We start from the raw sequence: 21,185 nt of genomic DNA, 5'->3' as shown, positions 1-21,185 counted from the left end.
CCAGCCACCCGCACCACACACACGCTCCCAGGGCTGGCTGCAGGGACAGGCCATTCACCTCTTCAGCCCAAACAGTATAACCCTGTGTCTCCAGGAGCCCAATTCCTGATTTTCTACCTGTAAGAAATTCAGAGGCTGTCAGCTCAGAACCCCTCTGGGACCTTGTAGGATGGAGAAAGAGACAAGAGAACCATGGACTGCATGATAATGGCACCAAATGCAAACCTCTCTTTATTTCAGGTCATGTTAGTTTTGTATAGAAGCACTGTTCACAACAGTCCATCCAGTCAAAAGCAGATGATTAAGAATTCAGTTTTTCAGGTCACTCCTCAAAACGCCTCCAAATAGATACATAAATTACTTATAAATATGAAAATTTACTGCAGAAACATTGAATGGTGTAGCATTCACAATGGGATTTCTACCAGTAAAAAAAGTAAATCCAAATTGTCACAGGGCCAGATTCTTTGGTGGGAACTGATCTCAGAGCATTTCAATTCCACATTAAGAATAAAGAGAAGCGATCTCTCTACCAAGCCAAGGCTATTATCCCTCATCTTGAGCTTGCTGCAAGCAAAGACAGTCTTTCACATCTCAGCCCTCGAGCAAAGAGTAGCACAGCAACTCAAGTGGCACAAAACAGTCTCTGGGGGGGATCTGCTCCCACCCTGGGCACAGTCAGTACCTGTGTTGCCAGCCCATCTCAGAGGGGAAACGGGAAGGTGCTACAGAAGACAACTGGCTCAGGAAAGGTTTCCCCTTCTCCCAAGGCCAGTCGCAACATTCTGCGTCGTATTTACTGCAGAAAGTTGCAGTATTTCTGCTCCCCTTCAAACTGGGTGTGTTGAGGGAAGAATAATCCCTTTTCCCCATACTATACACTCTGAAACACCTTGGCCCCAGTGGGCCAAGTAATCCCTGAAGCTTTATCCGGCCTCGGCCCATTCTGTGATGTGGGAAGGTGCACGGTGCTTTGTCAGTAGAGGTGCTGCACAGACAGGAGACAGACTCCAGCTGCTCAAGACAGGTAGGTGGGGGCTCTGGCTTCTGGGAAGGGCTGTACGGTCAGAGAGCAGGGCAGCAAAACTGAGCATAGCAGCAGAGATAGGGCTACAGTACAAAGAGAACTGTCAGCATTTCACAGGTGTCAGGGAATACATGGGTGTGTCCTGGAACACATGTACGTGCGCTGCTTTCTATTAAATATCATTAATTCATCATTAGTAGTAGTCCCTCCCCCACCTCAATTATCTTGGTTCAAGAGCAAATCCGAGCCATTTCAGTGTCTGCTCTTCCTTGCCATGGGGATGCTGAACAGGAACATCCAGGTCAGTCATCGGCAGAGATGTCGCACCAGCTGCTCAAACTGCTCCCGCTGCTGGTAGATGTAAAGCTGGGTGTCCCAGAGAGCATTCACCAGCACGGTGTCATTCACCTCATCCAACATCACCTCCGTGTGCAGCTGAGGGCTGAGCCTGCGTACGGCAAGACGGCATCACCAGCTGGGCACAAACACGAGCGCGACAAGGCGGTAAGCGTGCCAAGCACAAGACTTGTATGAAGCAGCTCCCGCCGGCCTGGGCATTCGCTTCCCTTTATCTAGAAGGCTTGCAGAGCGGAGGCCTTCCCCCTCCTGCAAGGCGCAGCCACGCTCAAGGCTGAGACTCAGTTCAGCAACGGCACCACCTAAGGCACGAGCCTCAAAACACGCCGTGCGTGGTGGAATAGGGCAGGATGCAGATCCCCCAAGGACCCCGTTAGACAGCGTCTCCCGAGCCCCCACTAACTGATCCCAGACAAGCGCGCTCAGTGCATCGGCTCACAAAGTGGGCCATGGCATCCTCTGATATGTCACCGAGGCGTGAGGAAAGGGGGCGGGGGGACAGGTCTGGGCAGGCATGCTGCTGGAGGGGACACGATTTAGGATGACGCATGCCACAGCCAGGTCTGAAGTGAGAAGGCTAAAAATAGGTCTGTGCAGAGAGCGGAAAGGAAGCTCCTACCGGAAATATGGGACATCCGTCATCTCGCACCAGGCCCTGGCACGATCCACAGCTGGGCCATCTGCGTCAGTGCACTGCAGGAGAAACAGGCCCACAGTTAGAGCCGGAGCGTCGCACTGCTCTCCCCCTGCCTGCAAGAGGCTCCCCTGGCACCAAGTCGAACTTGTACAAGCCGCAGAGGGAGAGGGAAAACCAGGAGCGAGTGCATCCTGGATGGCAACATTCACCACCAAGGGTGGGGTGGCTTTTTGTTTGGGTTTTTTTAACATAAGAACAGTGCTCCTGGATCCTTGGGACACAAGAAATTGCACCCTACAGATCCTCCATCACAGCACCAAGTGGATTCCCTTAAAGAAACTGCCAGGATGATCTGAATCACAGCCTCCTCGGGATTTCATCTCTATCCATTTCTGTCCAAGCCCAGTATCAGTAGAGCCTGTGATTACTGCAGGCTTTCTGGGCTATCCTGGGACAGCTTCCCTGGGAGCCCTGAAATAAAAGACAGGGGAAGCAGACCTCTCTGGGTATTTTCTGGCTTTAGGAAGCTAAGAGGAAATAAAGCGACACAGTTAAGATTATAGTCAAAACCTCAGTTCTGACCTTTCTGGCTTTCATTCATTTGGAGCGTTTTCATGTACAACATTTAATAAGCTTCTTTCTGAAGCATCCAAGAACATATGCATATTACACACTCCTATCCACAGCTCTGAACTACTGCTTTTTATTAGTGATACTCCCACTTCTCTAGCATTTGCTAGTTTTCCCAGTGGGGATAACAAAGCTTTTCTAAAGAAAAATGAATGCTGTTTCCTGAGGTGTGATTTTTTTGGTCCAGGTTGCTCAGATGATAATCAATGCTCCCTGGAAAGATACTGAGTTTCACAACTCAGACCTGCTAATGTTCCTAGGGGTCACTGACCACCATCCTGTCCTCAGCTCTCCCACACCTTAGCTCCTTACAGCTGCAAGAACTGCACCTCCCTTGGCACCTGAAACCCCGAACAGGCAGACAGGGCTTCAGACCTGCTGTGCTCCTGCAATTCTTAGGTTACCCACTACATCCATTCCTTGAACTGGCCATGATCAGAATTTTCTTCCAAAAGGAAGAAGCTGAAGACTGGAAACCTTTGTTCCCTCCCTGCAAGCAGCACCAGGGGTCTTCCTCCATCCCCTCCTCCCAGTACTCACACAATCCACCACCATCTTGCCAAGCTCCCTGGCCCCAAAGACGGTCTTCGCCAGCTCCCAAGGGTTGGAGGGGCGGAAAACATCCACAGAGCTCACTGGTACCTGCGGAGGCTTCCCTGTCCCCAGGGAGACCACCAACCCCAATTTTCTTACTTTCTGCTTCTGACCCTGCGGACAAACAGAAGATTTGTTCGCAAGGACCAACAATTAAGGTGGAGCACGTCTTCCACAACAGTCTTGGGGAAGCTCTGAAAGCCAAGCCAAAAGGCTCGGTAGCCTTTTCTCTCCCCCCTCCTCCCGCTTTAGTACTGCCTGGTGAGACAGGTATAACCCATGTGACTTCAACAGTTGCACTGTTCTGTCCCTTACACCCCTGGCTGCACTCAAACCCATGGGACCACCCCAAAAATGAGTCTGAGGACCAGATGACTATGAAACTGTCCAACTCTCTCAGTCATTTTGGCAACACCCCTCCCTTTTCAGCTACAGGGAGCAGTAGCTGCCAGTAGTTAGTCATCTTTCTGAAGAACTTGCCACCACAGAAGGCATTCACTCTTCAGCCTTGCAGAGTGCCCCACCATTGTCTTCTCCATTTATTTCTGGGCAGAAAAAGACCCTGCAGAGCTGCGTCAAGGGCCACACACAACCATCAACAGAATCACCCTTGCTCAAAGTAGCAACGACAGGCTGATGGGGCTGCCTCCCCATCTCACACCCTTGCCAGAAGAGGTATTTCACCCCCTCCATACACTCTCTTCTAGGGTGCTGCACTGCTAACTTGTTTATCCGCTACAGAGGCATTCATTCCCCAACCCTCTTCCCCTTCAAGGGAGGCTCAGTGACTGAGCCAATACAGCCCCAGTTACCAGTCAGGGCTAGGATTTCCCTCACCTTCTTGATCAGCGTCTTGTTGTACTCGTGGATCTCCGTCATTGCATCGAGGGTCGGGTTGTTGGCTAGCAGCCCACCATCCAGAAAGCGGCCTATCGGCCGGAAATAAGTGGGAGCCGCACCGCTACAGCGGGCAGCACGCCATACGAGTTGGTCTGGAGGGAGAGAAAGCATACAGTCTCTTGCAGCAACTTTCCTGTGTGCAAGAAGCACCCTGCCTTCACCAACAGAGACCAAGAGAGCCTGCAATCCAGAAGACCCTGCCCTAGATAGTTGTGCCTCTTTCTCCCAAAAGTAGGGCCTCTGCTTGGATGCACAGGATTACTTGGGGGGGCTTTAAAAGATGTTCTCACCACTTTCTACATATCTTGGGTCAAACTCACTCTCTACCAGTTTCACTGCTGCCATTTTGATGGTGAACCACTTATGCTTGCCAGACAAAGAAAGAAGCAAGCTTGAGGGGGCTGCATGCTTCAGTTACACAGCTTTTGACTGTACGCAGGACTCCTCTAGCAGACCCCTTCCTCAAGAACCTTGCTAGCCAGCCCCTGTTCCTGGTACAAGAGAAGCCAAGGGAGGAGGAGAGAGGAGAAAAGGGAACCATCACTAGGACCAAGCTACAAGTCAAGATCAAGGATGAGCCATCGCTGGGACACCCCAGTTTTCAGAGCAATGGGAGGAAGAACAGGAAATCTTCCATCTCTGAGGGACAGCCCCCTCTCCTGCCAACCAGCTGGACTGCTGTGTGCCAGCATTTACCTTCTGGCCGAGTGAGTGGTTTGAAAGATGCGCTTGTCTTGTATTCAGTGGAGGTTTTTGTCTCTGGTACGGGGTAATTACGGAAAAGGTGGAGCTCAGCTGGCTGCCGGTCGCACAATGTCCCTGTCACAATAACCCTGGGGGAGACGACATGACAGAATAAGAGAAAAATGGAAAAAAAGTAGTTATGGCTTCAACAGTCTGCACATCACACTCCTCCAGATCTGCTCTAAGGAGAGGCTGAGCATCTTTCCTGAGAGGGGTCTAGAGCACACTCAGGAGAGCATCAACCAGTGCAGCCCCAGGCAGGACTTACTTGGGTTTTTGGACATCTGTCATTTTGGTGTTTTCCCCAAATTCCTTCTTCAAGAACTCATCCAGGGGCTCTGACTCGTAGGGCCGAGACCCCCGGAACACCATGTCCTTCATGCGGAAGTACAGGCAGCGCATGTAGTCCATGGACTTCCCTGAGACAGGCAACAGCGTTGGCAGAAGCAGGGGGTGGGAGGAAGGGCAGGCAGAACAAACAGCACATCAGAGCCAGGACTTTCTAGGACCAGTGGGAGATGGGAGGCGCCACTCCCAATCCCATCCCCTTCCCAGGCTGCCTGTCATCTGCTCAGACCTCAGCGGCATGACTGGGAAGGATTAAAGAGGAAGGGCAAGCTCAGACCATAGTTTGCCACCACCAGAAAGTGCCCATCACCTTGTTGTGAAACCCCGGTGGAGAGAGCAGGAAGAACAGAACACTGCAGTCCACCACCACACGCTTCCCAAAACCCAGTAAGCTGCTCAAGGCCAGCTGACGTGAGACTCAAGCACAAAGCCAGGTCTAGGCTTTCCTTCATTAACAACCATCCCTTCCCTCCTTTGGCAGAGACACAAATCTCAGTTGGGACTCAGAGAGGCAGCTCCCACCCTCATCCGCTCCCCACAGAGGAGCGCTTGAGCCCACAGGAGCAAGAAGGGACCCATTATTTGCACTGTCCTTACCATGTACAATAGCCAAGGCCAAGATCCCCCCAGTGCTGGTCCCCGCGATCCAGTCAAAAATCTCACGAACAGGACGGCCCGCAGCCTTTTCGATAGCCAGGAGGAGTTGGATGAGCACCAGGCCCCGGATGCCCCCTCCATCCAGGCACAGGAGGCGGTCATGACTGGAGAGAGACAGACACAGATGACTGGGAGCTGTGGGACAACTTACAAATCACAGCACACCATGTGGGAACGCGGCCCTGGGTGTGGGAAACTAGGTCATCAACAAGAACGCTGCTGTGGACAGTGTTATCAGTGAACAAATAAATCCAGTGGTGCTCCCTCAGATGCAAGACTGAACACGGCCAGACATGCCTCATCAGAGCTGTTGCAATACCACTTGCTCTTTTAGCCATCTCTAACCTCTACACCAGAGAGACATTCACAAGCCGAAAATGCATCCAAGTCCCCGATTATGCAATGATAGATATTACCTCATAAATAAAAACCAGACAGCCCTAAGTTCCTGCTAGCAGCACTTCGGTGCCAACCCACCCTCTGCTCCGTGCAAGGTGAGGTGCAGGCACTGCCGAGGCAGTGCACAGGCTGGCAAAGGAGCTCGGTGAGCATCAGGACAGCGCATGGAGATGGGGAAATCACAAAGCTAAAACAGCGTTTGGTGTGCAGTGGCAGAGGGGAGGGACAGAGCAGGGGTTTCACCTGCTAGTTCGGGCTCCACCGCAGCTCCAGGGCTGCAGGCAGGAACAGGCGATGGTCGTTTATGGGAACAGAGATTTATTGCAACAGGGAGCAGGGGGGTTTCTGGCAAAAACTGCAACATCAGTGGACACTAAATAATGTCAGCTCTGAGGATGCCACACCCACAGGTGTGAGTGGGGAGGAATTCACACACGTGGATTTCACCTTCAAGTTGCACAGGAGCCTGGACAGAAGCTGTTCCTCACTTACTTTCTTCTACCCTCACTGGGCGAGTCCACAACATCTGGTGCCTTCAACAATTGCCCAAGCGTTGTGGAAATATACAGAAGGTCCTTGTACCCTAGAGGGCCATGAACATGCAAAAGGAAAAAAAAAGTTAGAGACCACTTTGCTACCTGAACCCTCTGATACGTGCCTCAGATATATTAGTCAATCAAATTATACTTAATCTATTAGAAAACCTTCAATTATTCTTCCTACTTTCTCTCTGTCCCCAGAAAACTTGGTCAGGGTACCCAAACCTCCCACCCATGCGACAAATCGTATCCACCATAATCACAGAGAGAACATCCAACTCCCTTCCCAGTCGAATAAAGCTCCCTGCAGGAGACACAAGCCACCTTACCCACAGCCACCAGGTACCCCCCTGAGATTAAACTCCGCACCAAAGAGGAGAAACCCCGTCCTTTAGAGCAGGCAGTTGGAGATGCACTGGCAAAGACAAAGGATTTGTAGAAGCAGATGATAAGCACAGTAGGCAGGAGAGAAGGCAGAGCCTGGCAGCGTGCCCACTACGCAGTTTACTGCAAGCCGTAAGATAAAACCTAAATCTACTCCTGTGAGGTAACCCAGGCAGGAGAGCTGTGGGGACAGGGTGGCTGGTCATTACCCCTCAGCTGATGTACACCCAGGCCACCCTGGGTGTGGGGCACCAATCCAGCCTAGGCGAGAAGCCAGCCTGCGAAACCAAAAGAAGAAAGAACAGGGGGAGAGAAGTTAAATACTCCTGCCAGTGCCCAGGCCGGAAGGTGGCTGTGGATGACAATGAATGTGGTGAGGAGTTTCTTCAAGGGCCAGAGTCGAGGACAAAAAAGGGCCTTGCCCTGTCACTGCATCAGAGCTGAAACTAGGGGAGTCACCTTCACAAGATCACTGTGAGAAGAAAGTCCTGGTGTCTCCAGCCAGTGAGACTTTTGGTGATACAGATGCGCTCCAGGGCCTGGGCGGGGGGGTGTTGTCCTCTAGCCCCACAGGAGGGCCTTTACAAAGGAAACCACCAACCTGAGAGGGGAAGTGGACCACAAGCGGCTGTTATCTGCCTGCATGCTCCTCTCACAAGGGTCAGAGCCTCCCTCCAAGCCAACTCAACCACTGCCCACTCCATAACCCCTCACGCTGCCTCTGCCTGAGCTCCAGAGCTCCCCAGAGAAGGAAAGCCCAGCACCTAGAATAGACCCATGGGCTTATTCACATAGTCCGGGCAGTACAGAGTAGAAGCTACAATATAATCATATGTCATAGAATCATAGAATCATAGAATCATCTAGGTTGGAAAAGACCTTTAAGATCATCCAGTCCAACCATTAACCTACACTACCAAGCCCACTCTAGACTAATCAAGGGTAGACCAGACTAAACCATATCCCGAAGTGCCACATCTACCCGTTTTTTAAACGCCTCCAGGGATGGTGACTCCACCACCTCTCTGGGCAGCCTGTTCCAATGCCTAACCACCCTTTCCGTAAAGAAATTTTTCCTAATTTCCAGTCTAAACCTCCCCTGGCGCAGCTTAAGCCCATTTCCTCTTGTCCTAGAGGACATTTCCTCTTGTCCTCTTGTCCTAACTTAGGCTTTTCCTATGCATAACATAAACCCTGTGACCAGGGTTGCTTATCCTTGGGCTTCAACCCTTCCCTCTTCCAGCTGCTGGCCTCCAGGATCTGAACGAGCAACGCTTCTAGTTTCCTTGTGCCCAGCATGACACTGGGAGGTCCTCAAAGCAGACCAGCAAGTACCTCCCCTTCTGTACATGACCCAGTGGATAAAGTGCATGCAGGCAACTAAGTCCTACACCTCTTCCAGAGGGGTGAGGGAATCGGTCTTCCTTTTCTTTTTTACAGAGCTGCATTGTGTCAGGTCTATAAAACAAAAGTTTACAGTACAGAAGCTTAGAGTACACACACAGGAAAAACAGAGAAAAGAGACGGGATCCTGCAACAGCTGAATGAGGACAGAGTCATCAGAAACTGAGAGCTAGGAGACAGTCCCCAGAGCATGGCCCATCTGAAGAAGAGATCTGAGACAGCACTGTGAAGCAAGAAGGAAGGAGAGTGAGGGACAGCCAGGGGAGGCTTTACCTAAGCTGTTGAAGCTGCTCCGCGAGGAAGGTTGGCCTTCCAGGAAGGAGGCGGCAGATGGTGCCAGGCTTGGGGAGTCAGGATTGGGTGGGTGGCAGCGTTCGGTCCCTACAGTTTGCAGCAGGTCTAAGAGCACTTTCCGGTTCGCACCTTAGGTGACGAAGGGGGGAGTCACAGATCAGAAAGAGAATCAGTGCACGCACACACCGGGGGAGGGCTCTGCCAAATTCACAGTAGCCCTGACCCTCACAAAACCTCTGGGATGAGCCAGGGAAAGCATATCCCAGATATCTCTCCCCAAACACCAGACAGCAGGACTTGTGCACAGCAGGAGTACCCAATGCTGTGCAGCTTCAAGGTGTGTGCCACACACTTCTTGACACTGAAGAACTGCCCATGCCTGCTTACGCCTGGGTGGTTCAGCAGCACTGCATCATCCTGTTGCGAGCCTGCAGTGCCCGACATCGTGGCCTGAAAGGGGGGGAGCGCGTGCCAGCTTTTCCTCTTGCATCTGTGTCTCGCAGAAGAGAAGTTCATTAAGGGCTATTAATACAAAGGCTATGCTGCTATCTCAGGAAGTGCCTACCCTGTGAGCGACTAGAAGCTGGGAAAGCATGTTGGAGAAGCATCACCCATGCTTAGCATGTTTTTACCTCTCCCCAAGACACTGTTTGGGACACCAAGGGCAGACAGGATGCTGGGTTCACCTGTAAGGCTGCTGGCACGCTCCCTCACCTTTGCTGCTCCTGGCTGCCAACAGCCCTGGTGTCTCCCCGAAATCATTGGGGATCTCAACATCTCCTCCAAACACAACGATAGCTTTGATCATATCCAGGTGGTCATGCTAGGGGACAAGAGAAAGCTCAGTCAAAAGCCACGCTCCCCTTGGCTACATCATCTTTCATTCCCTCCCTCCTTTCTTCATTAGCCAAAGCACCCACAATCGATCACCCCATGAAAAACAACAGTTAGAATTTCAAAGGAGTCTGTCCCTGCCTCAACCCTTCAAGAAAATCCTCTCTTTCCTTCCCAGCAGCCTCTGCAGAAAACTCACCTTCATGGCCAGGTGCAGTGGTGTGTTGCCATCCTGACCCCTGGCGTTGGTGTGGGCCCCATGTGTCAGCAGTAGCATGGCGCAGTCAAAGCGTCCCCTCTTGACCGCGATGTGCAGAGCCATGTCAGCCGTCCGGCTGGTCAAATTCACCTCAGAACCGTACTCGAGCAGCAGCTGTGCCATCTGTGCCCAAGCGTGCATGTGCCAGGTCAAGAAGAGAGAAAGTGATCATGAGGACAACTGCCTGGGCGCTCAAACAATCCAGATCTCGTTGCAAGCAAAAAAGGGGAAGAGGCAGGACCCTTAGGCTGGACACGGCTGGCTGGCAGATGCCAGCTGCATCATTCCAAGCACTGGAGGTGGGGTTTCTCTGTCTTTTACCTCAGAACAGTTGGTGGTTTCACAATCTGGCTAGAGCTTCTGCATGTTTTGGGACTTATATGCAAGTGTAGCAACTGGCTGAGAGCAATGGAGGAAAAACAGTTCCTACTCGGGCTAGAATCCTTGCAGACTGGAGGGAAAAAGTTTGCTTTTTGATCTTCTCTTTATAAGCCAAGCAGATTTACATCTGCTCTGAGACTCCACAGGACCAGCCGGGTTAGCTCAGTTGGTTAAAGCATGGTGCTAATAACACCAAGTTCACAGGTTCAATCCCTGCTTACTGCAGGGGGGTTGGGCTCGATGATCTCTCAAGGTCCCTTCCAACCCAAAGCATTCTATGGTTCTATGATTTCTGAGAGGGATGTGATACTGCAGGAGGGAAAACAGTCCTGCCATAGGAATGTCCTCTGCTTGCAACAAACACCATTCAGGTGCTCCGGCATGGCGTATCACACCACTGGTCTGCCCACCCCTGGCAGAAGATGGACCATAACCCACAAGCCACCACCCTGTGCCTACCTCACATTCTCCCTGCAGTTTTCAAGGCATCAACCTGCTTCCTCCCATGAAACTGGCAGTAATGAGAAGAGAGCTCCCTCCAGGGGCAACAGTGACACTACTGCAATTTCCCCAACAAAAAGGGAAAAGGGACAAGCTGGCAGTTTCACAGCCAAGGATGACATACTAGGGATGAGCCCACCAGTTTGTTTCACTGCAAGGCTCCGCTGCTCCGTCCCCTGTGGCAAACAGCACTGATAAGCAGAGGGCAAAGAGAATCAAACACCGGGCTGCTCGCTGGGCTCTGACACTCCCAGGGTTCTGCACATGCACTCAGGAAAGGGAGAGGTCAGCAGCAGGAGGAATTAACTGGGTGCTGGGTGGCAGCACAGGCCCTCACCATGGATTGGCTCCATTTACCTCTGCCTTCTTTGCCCAGTGCAGCGGAGTGGCTTCATAGCGCGGGTCCTTGGAGCGAACCTGGCTGGCATCCACTTCAAGGATGGCCTGGGCACACCTGGCAAAGACAACGAGATGAAGGGATGGGGGGCTGCTGTCTTGATTCAAGACCTCCACTCACATCAGCACCTGCCTCCTGCCCAGAGCCTTTCAGGAAACTGTCTAGCAGCAGCAGGCTCTCTGCAACACCTGCAGGTTCCTCAGCTGCAGTTTTGTTTTGCTCTTTTTAGAAAGGAAGGGCGCAACAGGAAGCATACAAGCAGCACAGCGTTCGGAAGAAGCAGGAGAATTCCTTCCCAATTCCAAGCTGTGGAGCAGCATCTGGGTGCTTCTCCAATACAGGCATTTCTGGAAACTCTCAAGACTCAAGGGGAAATTCTTCTCCCTCTCTCTCTGTGGAAACGGGGGGATAAAACTGAAACAGTTAAATACTTGCTGAAATTAAGAATCTGTGTACTTCCCTGTGAGTAAGAAATCACACCTATTGTGAATAGACTACTACCTAGCACCTAGAAAGTGCGGGTAGGCAGACTTAAGAAACAAGCATACGCTCTCCACTTTGAAACACCACCGAATAAACCATGTACAAGAGATTGAGCCCCACTGCAAACTAAGGGACCTAAGCACATTTTTGCCTTGTGAATGTGTCTCTAACATTTGAAAACACTTTTCAAAATGCTGAAAAATTAGCTAGCAGCAGCTAGTGTTGACTTGAGCACCCTATTTGTAGAGCTCAGACACTATGAACATTAAGTATTATAAAGCACATACAAAGAGAATCAAATTTCTCCAGGGAAAACAAAACAGGGAGTAAACACCGCGTCTCTTTTGATTCAGTTCCAGAGTGTGTTATGAAGAGTCAAGAGTACCTTTGGCCCACAGGAGACAGGAATAACTAGGCTTTGAAATGAAAGCTTATTAGGATCAGAGCACTCAAAGACGGAGGTATGGCAATTAGCAATACTATTTAAACATCAGTAAATCATCTTCTCACAGCTCATTCTGAGAAAAAGCATTTCACAAACATTTTTTTAAAATAATCTGTGTCTGTCTCCTGATGTCTGATACTAAATAATATATATAGATAAATTCAGGGAAAAACTTTTTTTTCTGAAAGTGTTTCTTTCTTTTCCACACTAGCACTTCTCTGTTCTTTTGCCAACTCGGTGATGCAGCAGAGGACAGCACAGGACATCTTCCTACTGAGCACTGCCCTGAAAGGGGTCCAGTCTTGGACAACCCTGAGTAAGCAGACAGATCCCCAGACTGTTCTGGCAGCCCAAGGGGTTACTTACCCCTTCTGCGAGAACTTCAGTGCTATGTGGATGGGGTAGCCCAGCTTCCCCATGATGCTGCAGCTGGCATGGCATTTCAGCAGAGACCGAACCATGTCCTCTTTACCCAGCTGACAAGCCAGATGCAGAGCAGTCAGCCCTTCACAGCTCAGGTGGTCCAAGCCAGCAGTTGGGATGCTGCCCAGGAGCTGGGAAGAGGAGACAACAGATAAATAGACAGACAGACATGGAAGAGCACAGTCTCTCTTCCTGAGCTCCGGGGACAGACTCTGGAGCACTGGGTTCCTCATGATGCAACAGCCTGTCCTCTCCACCCCTGCTTCCAACACAGTAGCTATGGAAGCGCTCCTTGTTTTCTCTCCCCAAAGGGTTTATGGCTGCTCTCTGTGCCCTCTTCCTCTGGCCCAGGTGCTTCTGAGACACCCCAGAGCCAGAAAGAGCTCACACCACCTTGAACGACACAGCCCAGCAGACTCCCACCGTCTCCCACTCATGAGCCAAGCTCAGCCCAAACAAATGAGAACGCTAACTAAAACCAGCAGTTTCCTCTCCTGCTGCGGCCCCATCAGTTACCACGAACAGTCAGCAGGCAGGAGCTCAACCTCCCCTGCAACTCCCCCACTGCTTTCAGATACAAACAAGATTCTGTTTAAAATATAGATGTGGGGATATGTATGAAGGAATTTTCCTATTCTCCTCGTAAATTTTAGACCTGTTACCTGCTGACTGGTTTGTTACACAAAAATATCCCACTGCCGTACCGGGGAATCCCTGCAAGGCCTGGTGCACACAAGAGAAGCAGGAATTTAGAGTTTCTTTTCTCTGGTTTAGCAAGGAATCAAGAGAGAAAAGAAACAAACAGGAGACAGATCAGACCTGGAAGTATTTCTGTAACAATGTGCCAAGTTGCTGCCATCAGAGAAATAAAGGAAGAGGATATCTTTTTAATACAAATGTCTTAACTGCCCTGCTCCACAGCAGGGCAAGCCCAAATCATCATCCCTCCTCCATCACGCATTAGGAAACCCCAGCACAGTCTGGGAGCCGGAGGAAGAGCTGTCACAACAGGTATTGGGCATATGTGGGGGGTGCAACTGTAGCAGAGAGATGGTCTTGCGCTCGCACTGGGTGCTGGGGAGCTGACAGACCTGAGGAACCAGCGTGGAAGGCCACCCACCCCCTTACGGACCCTGTCACTCTGCCTAGCACTTCTCAGCAATCAAGAACGAGAACGCCTCTGGCTTCAGACTGTCCCTGCCTCGAGGCTCTGATCGCTGTCCCCCATGCAAGGCCACTCAGTTCAAACAAAAGGTTCTGCAGCTCAGGAGTGCCCAGGGCGGCTCTGAACTGTCCTTCAGCCTGTGGACAACACACGCTCCCCCACGGCAGCCTAAACACACGCTCCCCCATGGGAGCACTCTACCCGAACCAAATACCCTGCTTGGAGAAGACGGAGAAAGGACAGCCAAGGACTTGGGGAAAGGCAGGATGAAGGCCTGATGCAAACAGCAATGAAAGACACTTTCTAAGGAAAACTTGCTTAATATCCTTGTTCCACTGCAGGGTGGAATCTGGAGCCTGCTTACAGAAACAGTACCAGTAAAGGGGAAAGAGAGAGGCTGAAATCAGCCTCAAGTATTAACTCGATGCTGCAGCAGAGGGAACTGGCTTTCTCCTCCCCGGTCTGCAGCTATTTTCCTGTCTCTCTCCTCACAGCATAGAGGACCCATTCTAGTCCCACTCCCCCGCAGCTTTGAAATCGCTCCCACCTCAATGATCTGGGGGCTGTTCCCTCGCACAGCATAGTGGAAAACCGTCTCCCCATTCCTGTCGGTAACGTCCATCCGCGCATGGCATTCCAGCAGCTCCAGCAGGCACTCCATGTCTCCCTTGCGGCACGCCAGGTGCAGCGGGGTGCAGCCATCCTCACTGTCCGTGCTGTTCACACAGCTGCAAGAGATGAGTCAACATGAGGCCAAGGAAGGGCTGCGAAGACGAGGACGTGCAGCTGCCCTGGGAGCTGAGAAGAAGGCACCTTCCACGTCTGTGACAGGTCCAGCTGGTGCAAACCATGAGGATCACGGAAGCCTGGCCTCTTGCCAGGGAAGGAGCACAGGGAAGGGCCACCAAGCAGCCCTGCCATGGACCCTCTCCCCGACATACTGCTCCTTCCTCTGTTCCCCATATGGGAGCAGTTCCCCCTGCCCAAAGAAAGGCAGGAGACAGGTTACAGTCAGCAACCTGACAGAGGTGCTGCCATTAGTCCTCCAGTCCCCTAACTCCTTACTAGTCTCCCCTATCATCACTGAACTTCCCCATGGAAAGAGAGCAAAGGCTTGTGGCCAAAAACCATTTCCAGAAAGACATTCCTACTGTACCTCCTCTCTTGTGGTTTACAAAGTCAGCTACAGCCGCCTCCAAAAAGCAGCTCCACAAGGGTTATAAGAATCTAACTAGTGCCTCTAGCAAAACACTTCAATCCTTTAGCTGAAACACCAGAGCTCCAGGCCTTAATGTCCACAGCAGCAGGTTGAAAGCCCGCTGATAAGCTTACACAGTGACCATCGGACCCTCTTTGCCACCACATCTGTCATTCAGGCAGGACACACCAAGGCTGGCACTTTTAAACTCGACCTCTGCAGTAACCACAGGTGTTAAGCTCCCCCAAGAAGCAGTCCCCATCGCTTTGGTGCATCAAACTGGGACACCCTAATCTGGCCTAGCCTGCCCTCCCGAGCTCGTTCCCAGCACCAGGCCCACCAGAGACCTCTCCCGCCCCTTGCCTCAGAACTTGGTTGTGCCTGAAGCTCTCACGATGGCCAATTTCCACCGCAACGTGTGCCGAGGACCAGCTGGGGTGGTTGCGCAAGCAGTCGCTGAGCTGCTGGAGATCCTCCAGAGACAAGGGCTGGCGCGAGCTCTCGTAGAAAGGGCGCAGCTGCCTGGCGTACTGCTCAAAATGCACCAGGGCATCTGTTTCATTGTCGAGCTGGAAGAGCCTGGAGGAAAGGCAAATGCAGCGTTGGTCCTGCTCAAAGAAACAACCTCCATCCCACATATCTGAGAGAAACAGCTCTTCTCCAAACATTAGTGATGGGGACTTTCCCATTCCTCCTCATCTGGTGTCATGCTTGTTCCAACAGAAGAAGGGAGCCTACTTCATTAGCAGAGAGCATTTCCTCTTCCTGAAGAACATTAACTTTTGGGCTGAAGTATCCTGTGCTCCAGATACTAAAACAGCAACGGGTACGAGCTGAAGTGCACGTACCTGTGGATGTTCTGACCCGAGTACTATTTCACAGTTGCCTGTTTCCACAGCATTTGTACTCTGCTCTGCCCTGCCCTCACAAGGGCACATGTTCTGGTTTTGGCTGCGGGGAGTCGGCCGGGGGACAGCAATCGCTGCTCGGGAACTGGCTGGGCATTTGTTGGCAGGTCGTGAGCAGTTGCATTGTGCATCACTTGCTTTGTATATTATTATTATTAGTAGTATTAGTATTATATTGTTACTGTTACTACTACTATTTTACTTTATTTCAATTATTAAACTGTTCTTATCTCAACCCAGGAGTTTTCTCACTCCTACTCTTCAAATTCTCTGCCCCATCCCACCAGGGCAGGGGGAGTGAGCGAGCGGCTGCATGGTGCTTAGTTGCTGGCTGGGGTTAAACCACGACAGCATGTTTTGATGACGACTCCTTCACCAGCACATGCAAGGGCCTCCCACCCCTCATGAGCCCACCTGCTGATCAAACACATCATCCCACACCCACAGCCGCAAAGCACTGTGGTCCTGAGATTGGAGATTTCTGGTCTTTCGTTTCACACTTGAGTAGCGATTGCTAAATGTCTGTCACTTACCGGAAAGCGACCTGTGGGCTCTGAGGATTCACCAGCAGGCAATCCCATGAGCGAGCGAGTCTGTTCTTATAGAGGGCCACCCTGCCTTCCTCCCTCAGGCAGGTGTGCGCGGCGTACTCTGCAGCCGGCACCTCCTTCACCCGGTAAGGGTTTGTGAATATTTGGGTGACGCTGTTGATGGTATTCACCAGTCGGCCAAAGAACTGCATCTTTCTGGAGCCTCAGGTGGCTTCTCCTCGAGGGAAACCCGGTCACAGGCCCGGCCCGGACCCTGCCCCTGCCCCTGCCCCTGCCCTTCCCCGAATTTAGCGACTCAGCGCCAGGAAAGGAGAACCGAGGGGTGACACACCGCCCGGGGGGAAAGCCCGGCACCTGCGGTTTCTTTCCTGACTCCTCCGGGAAGAGCACCCGGTTCTCCTCAGCGCCTCACGGCGACCGCCGACCTCGGAAACTCCTTCTCGCGGGCCTCGCTCCGCCGCCTCGGCGGGAAACGCCCCCCTCCACGGCCAGCCCCGGCGCCGGGGGAGGCGGAGCGGGGCTGGGGGCGGACCCGCGGCCGGGCAGAGCAGGGCAGGGCCGGGCCCGGCGCCCGGGGTGCGGCGGCGCCCGCCAAGCACGACGGGCCCCCAGCGTCCCCCGCGCGGGGCCCCGGCCCGCTCCGCCGGCCGCCCGCCAATCGCTGCACCGCCCCCCGGGGGCGGGCCAATCAGCGGCGCCGCGCCCGGGGAGGGGCCGTTGGGGCGGTGCGATTGAGCGGAGCGCCGCTGCGTCACGCCCGCCTCCATCCCGGAGGAGGGCGGAAAGGCGGGAGGCGCCATCTTTGTAAGGGGCGGAGGGGCCGGGGGGGCGCTTCCTTAAAGCGGCAGCGGCCAATTCCTCTGGAATGCGTGGGCGTGTGCTGCTGCCGGGTATGGCCATTCCCTGGGCGTGCGTCACGCCAAAATTTTGGGTAAAAAACAGCGGTTTTGGAGAGTGGCTGCATTTATGCCCCGGTGCGTTTAACACTCTGGCAGCGCGCAAGGCGGGTGTGTCACCCCGGGGTGCTTGAAGGGCAGAGGCCGCTTTAAGAGCAGGGGCCGCCCCGCGCGGCGGTGAGGGGCGGGGTGCGGGTGACGTCACCGCATGACTGTGTTTTTATGAATGAAAAGAATCCGCGGGTGAGTAATCGCGGGGAGCGGGGCTGGAGGCGCCGCCGCCGCCCGACGGCCCGACCCGGCAGCGGCCCCGCGGGGACCAGCGCGGCCTCCCGGTAAGCGCCGGCACCGGCCGCGGCCGAGGGGAGAGACCCCGCCGGGGCGGCCCCTCCGCTCCCGCCTCTCCCCCCGCGGGTCGGCCGGGAGAGGGCGGCGGGGTCTGGCACCGGCCGGAGCCCGCTCCGGCGGGGACAGGGGCAGGGGCGGGGGGTGTCCCAGTTCGGGGCCGTCCCAGTTCGGGGCCGTCCGCGCTTCCCTCCCAAGTCCCGGCCAGCGCCCGGGGGGAGCCGCCGCTGCTCCCCCGGCTCCGGCGGCGGCTCCCCGGCGCGGATTGCATCAGCTTCCAGCCGCCCCGGCTCCACCTTCCCCGCCGCCCCCCTCCAGCCCCTCGCCTCCCCGCGGGGCGCTCCCGGCCCGGCCCCCCTCGGCCCTCCGGGGGCTCTGCTAGCGGGGAGGGGGCTCCCCGAGGCGGGGAGAGGCTGCTCGGCCGCAGCCCGGGCTCCCGGCCCTCTCCCCGCTCTCCTAACCCGGGGCGGGGAGGGACCGGCCACCGGCGGGGGCACAGGCGCCGCTTCGGTGACTTTTCCCCCTGGGCTGCTGAATCACGGGGAGGCCACTTCTGGAGGCCACTTCTCGCCCGCCCGCGCTGCGTGGCCGCGGCCCCGACCCCTCGCCCCCGGAGCCTGCGGGCACCCGACCCTTGCGCCGGGCAGGGGGGCCGTGGGGTGGCACCTCCACGCGGGTCGCGGCTGGGTGGCTTCGCCACGGCTTCGTCCCGTGGGGCTGCTGCTGCTTTTACTTTCTTTTCAGCCTCGGGCGGATCACGCCTGGGTTTCTTCTCGGGGGGGGAGGAAGCCTCGGCCTCCTGGCAGCCGGGCTGGGGCGTTTCGGGTCCCCTGGGCAGAGCAGCATCCCAGCCACCTCGGGGTGGGATGAGGGCGGGATGGGAGGTCCAGCCTTCCTCTGTTCTTATTATGTTTTGCAGTCATTATTACTATTATCGTCATCATCATTATTATTATTATTACCACATACGTCTTTTTAAAGGAGTAGGGATGAGTCACGTGGCTGGCAAGAGGGACGTGGGCACCGGGCGGGGGGGGGCCAGCAGGGCCGGTGCCCCCTATGCCGAGGTGAGGGGCACGGGCAGGCAGTAACCCGCTTTTTTCCTGGCTGCTCGGCAGGGCCAGCGTGCGGCAAGGATGGCTGCGGATGGGCTCTCCAGCAAGGCCCTGAAGGTGAGTGCCAGTGGGACTGGGGGTCGGGGGGGGGGGCAGGGGTCTGGTTTTGGGGGTCTCAGGCAACCGCCCCTCTCTCCGGCAGGTGAAGCGGGAGCTGGGGGAGAACACGCCGCTGCTGTCGGATGAGGAGCTGATGGGGCTGTCGGTGCGGGAGCTCAACCACCACCTGCGGGGCCTCTCCAAGGAGGAGGTGGCGAGGCTGAAGCAGCGCCGGCGGACGCTGAAGAACCGGGGTTACGCCGCCAGCTGCCGGGTGAAGCGTGTCTGCCAGAAGGAAGAGCTGCAGAAGCAGAAGATGGAGCTGGAGTGGGAGGTGGACAAGCTGGCCCGGGAAAATGCTGCCATGCGCCTGGAGCTCGACACCCTCCGTGGCAAGTACGAGGCCCTGCAGGGCTTCGCCCGCTCCGTGGCCGCCCATGGGCCCTCCGCCAAGGTGGCCACCGCCAGCGTCATCACCATCGTCAAGTCTGGTGCCAACCAGGCCGCCTATTCCTAGTGTCGGCCTCCGTCCTCCGGCCGGGCATGGGCCCCCCGGGGTGCCTTCCCCCTTGAATCCCCCTCCTGTACCCTCCCTGACCTCCTTCCCACTGGGACCTGTGCCTGAAATCCTCCTTCTCCCATTCCTTGACCTCCAGCTCCTCCGTGCAGGGAGAGCTGCCGCAGCGTGGGTGCTGGGGTGGAGGACAGGACCCCACTGGTGGCCCCTGAAGCCCCACAGCCCCCTCCCCTCTGATCCAGCCCCATCCCCTGCTGCAGCCCCCTTGACTGGGCACCCCTCACCCTGGGGAGTGCAGGCAGGAGCAGGTGAGCCCACGCAGGCAGTAGCGGGGAAGCATCCCAGTGCTCCAAGCTGGCAGGAAAACACCAGGTGCCTTTTTTCGTTGTTGTTTTGGCAAGGGCATGGGAGAGCTGAGTGTGGGCCAGGCACTCCCAGGAGCATGTGCCAGGGAGGGAAATGGTGAGAGAGGTTTTGCAGTGAGGAGCAGAAGGGATACGACGGAGAGGGGGCCTGGCATTGGCCTGGCGGCTTGGACCATGGCTGGAGCAGGGAGGGAGGTGGCAGCATGGCTTGAGCCTCTGGGGATGGAGATGGCAAGGGAAGGTGGCAGGTCAGAGGGGGAGAGAAAGTGGCTGCAGGTTGGTGCCTGGTAGGAGTGAGCAGGATGGGAAAGCATCGTGGCAGCCCAGAGGTGACGGTGACGGAGGAGGGACCCTCGGGCAGGGGAGAGCGGGGGCACATGAGCAGGTCAGCCCGGGCTGTCATACGCAAAGGGGAGAAGCAGCGGTGCCGTTTTATCTCTCTCCATCACGCACATCCTTCATGCCTCTTCCTGCCTATGGGATGCTCAGCCCTGCCGGCTGGCTGTCGCTGAAATGCAGCGGCACCAGCAGGAAGGAAGCGGAGGCAGCTGGAGCAGAGATAAACACTGTTTTGCTCAGCACAGGCCAGCTTATACGGCCCCACCAAGCGCTCCCTGGCGCCTCACCGCCTACAAAGCCCACGGAAAGGTGCTCCTGGCCCCTGAGCGCCAGAGCTGCGGAGGCAGAGAAAGGGGTGGAGAGCATCCCTGCTCCTGGGACCTGCCTGGCAGGCAGGTAGGCTCCTCCCTTGGTTTTTTCCTCCAGCTTGGACACCAGTGTGGGACAACCATTGGAGAAGCGTTGGGTTTGCTAAATACAGGCAGCACGGGGGGAGGTAACAGGAGGCAGACCCTCTTTGGCATCTGCTGCTGTAGATGATCCCCCCCTGCCCCTTTCTGCCCCTGCCTGGGTATTGCCATGTCAGCTGCCCTCGGCTGCAGCCTCCATCCCTCCCCAGAGAGAGGTGCCCACCGCTCGTGGAAGGGGCACTGTGGTTAGCATCCCCCTACCCCAACTCCTCTTGGGTTTATTTATTGCACGAACATAAGTTATTTTCACGTCCTCTTTGCCATTCCGCCTCTCGGCACAGCCAGGATGTTGGTACAGAGCCGTACTTTATATTTTATATATGCAAATCACATTTTATCTTATACTTATATAGAGCAAAAAAAAAAACTTATTTATTTTCTGACTTACAGTATGTGTCCTACCCGACTCCTCTGTATTTTGTAGACTTTACAAATAAAGCAAGTTCTTTTTTTTTCCACAGCGAGAGTGTTTTGTCATTCTTGAACTTCAGGACAGAGCTGTGACTCAGTGAGACCAGGTTTTCTAGCTCCCTCTAGCTTTGCTGCAGGACATGTTCAAGAATGTGCCCAAAAAAGATGGGATGGGGCCTAACTCATGACTTTTTACAACACAGATTTATAGTGTCTGGAAGAAAAGGGT

The 21,185-nt window shown here is 54.6% G+C and overlaps 2 protein-coding genes across 3 annotated transcripts; one reads left to right on the top strand and one right to left on the bottom strand.

Moving 5' to 3' along the window:
- Positions 1-205: 205 nt before the first annotated feature.
- PLA2G6 (phospholipase A2 group VI) lies at positions 206-16,694 on the bottom strand. Of its 2 annotated transcripts, XM_009492742.2 has the most exons (16): positions 16,442-16,694; positions 15,364-15,579; positions 14,350-14,530; positions 12,581-12,768; positions 11,247-11,343; positions 9,948-10,130; positions 9,629-9,737; positions 8,894-9,043; positions 6,786-6,876; positions 5,835-5,998; positions 5,158-5,308; positions 4,842-4,978; positions 4,083-4,237; positions 3,192-3,359; positions 2,004-2,077; positions 206-1,475 (listed from the first exon to the last, which is right to left on the bottom strand). In XM_009492742.2, exons 1-16 carry the CDS (start codon positions 16,648-16,650, stop codon positions 1,334-1,336), a joined length of 2,415 nt encoding a protein of 804 aa, XP_009491017.2. In that variant the 5' UTR covers positions 16,651-16,694; the 3' UTR covers positions 206-1,333. The 2 variants fall into 2 exon arrangements, with proteins under 2 accessions (XP_009491017.2, XP_009491024.2); XM_009492749.2 differs by lacking the exon at positions 8,894-9,043.
- Positions 16,695-17,577: 883 nt separating this feature from the next.
- Positions 17,578-19,409, top strand: MAFF (MAF bZIP transcription factor F). The gene is made up of 3 exons (XM_075724880.1): positions 17,578-17,598; positions 18,819-18,872; positions 18,958-19,409. The coding sequence occupies exons 1-3, from the start codon at positions 17,578-17,580 to the stop codon at positions 19,369-19,371; spliced, it is 489 nt and encodes a 162-aa protein (XP_075580995.1). The 3' UTR covers positions 19,372-19,409.
- Positions 19,410-21,185: the final 1,776 nt, after the last annotated feature.

This window comes from Pelecanus crispus, chromosome 1, assembly GCF_030463565.1.
Source record: "Pelecanus crispus isolate bPelCri1 chromosome 1, bPelCri1.pri, whole genome shotgun sequence".
NCBI classification, from domain to species: domain Eukaryota; kingdom Metazoa; phylum Chordata; class Aves; order Pelecaniformes; family Pelecanidae; genus Pelecanus; species Pelecanus crispus.
The sequence above is the reverse complement of the archived record's forward strand: the minus strand, read 5'-3'. Positions and strand labels throughout refer to the sequence as shown.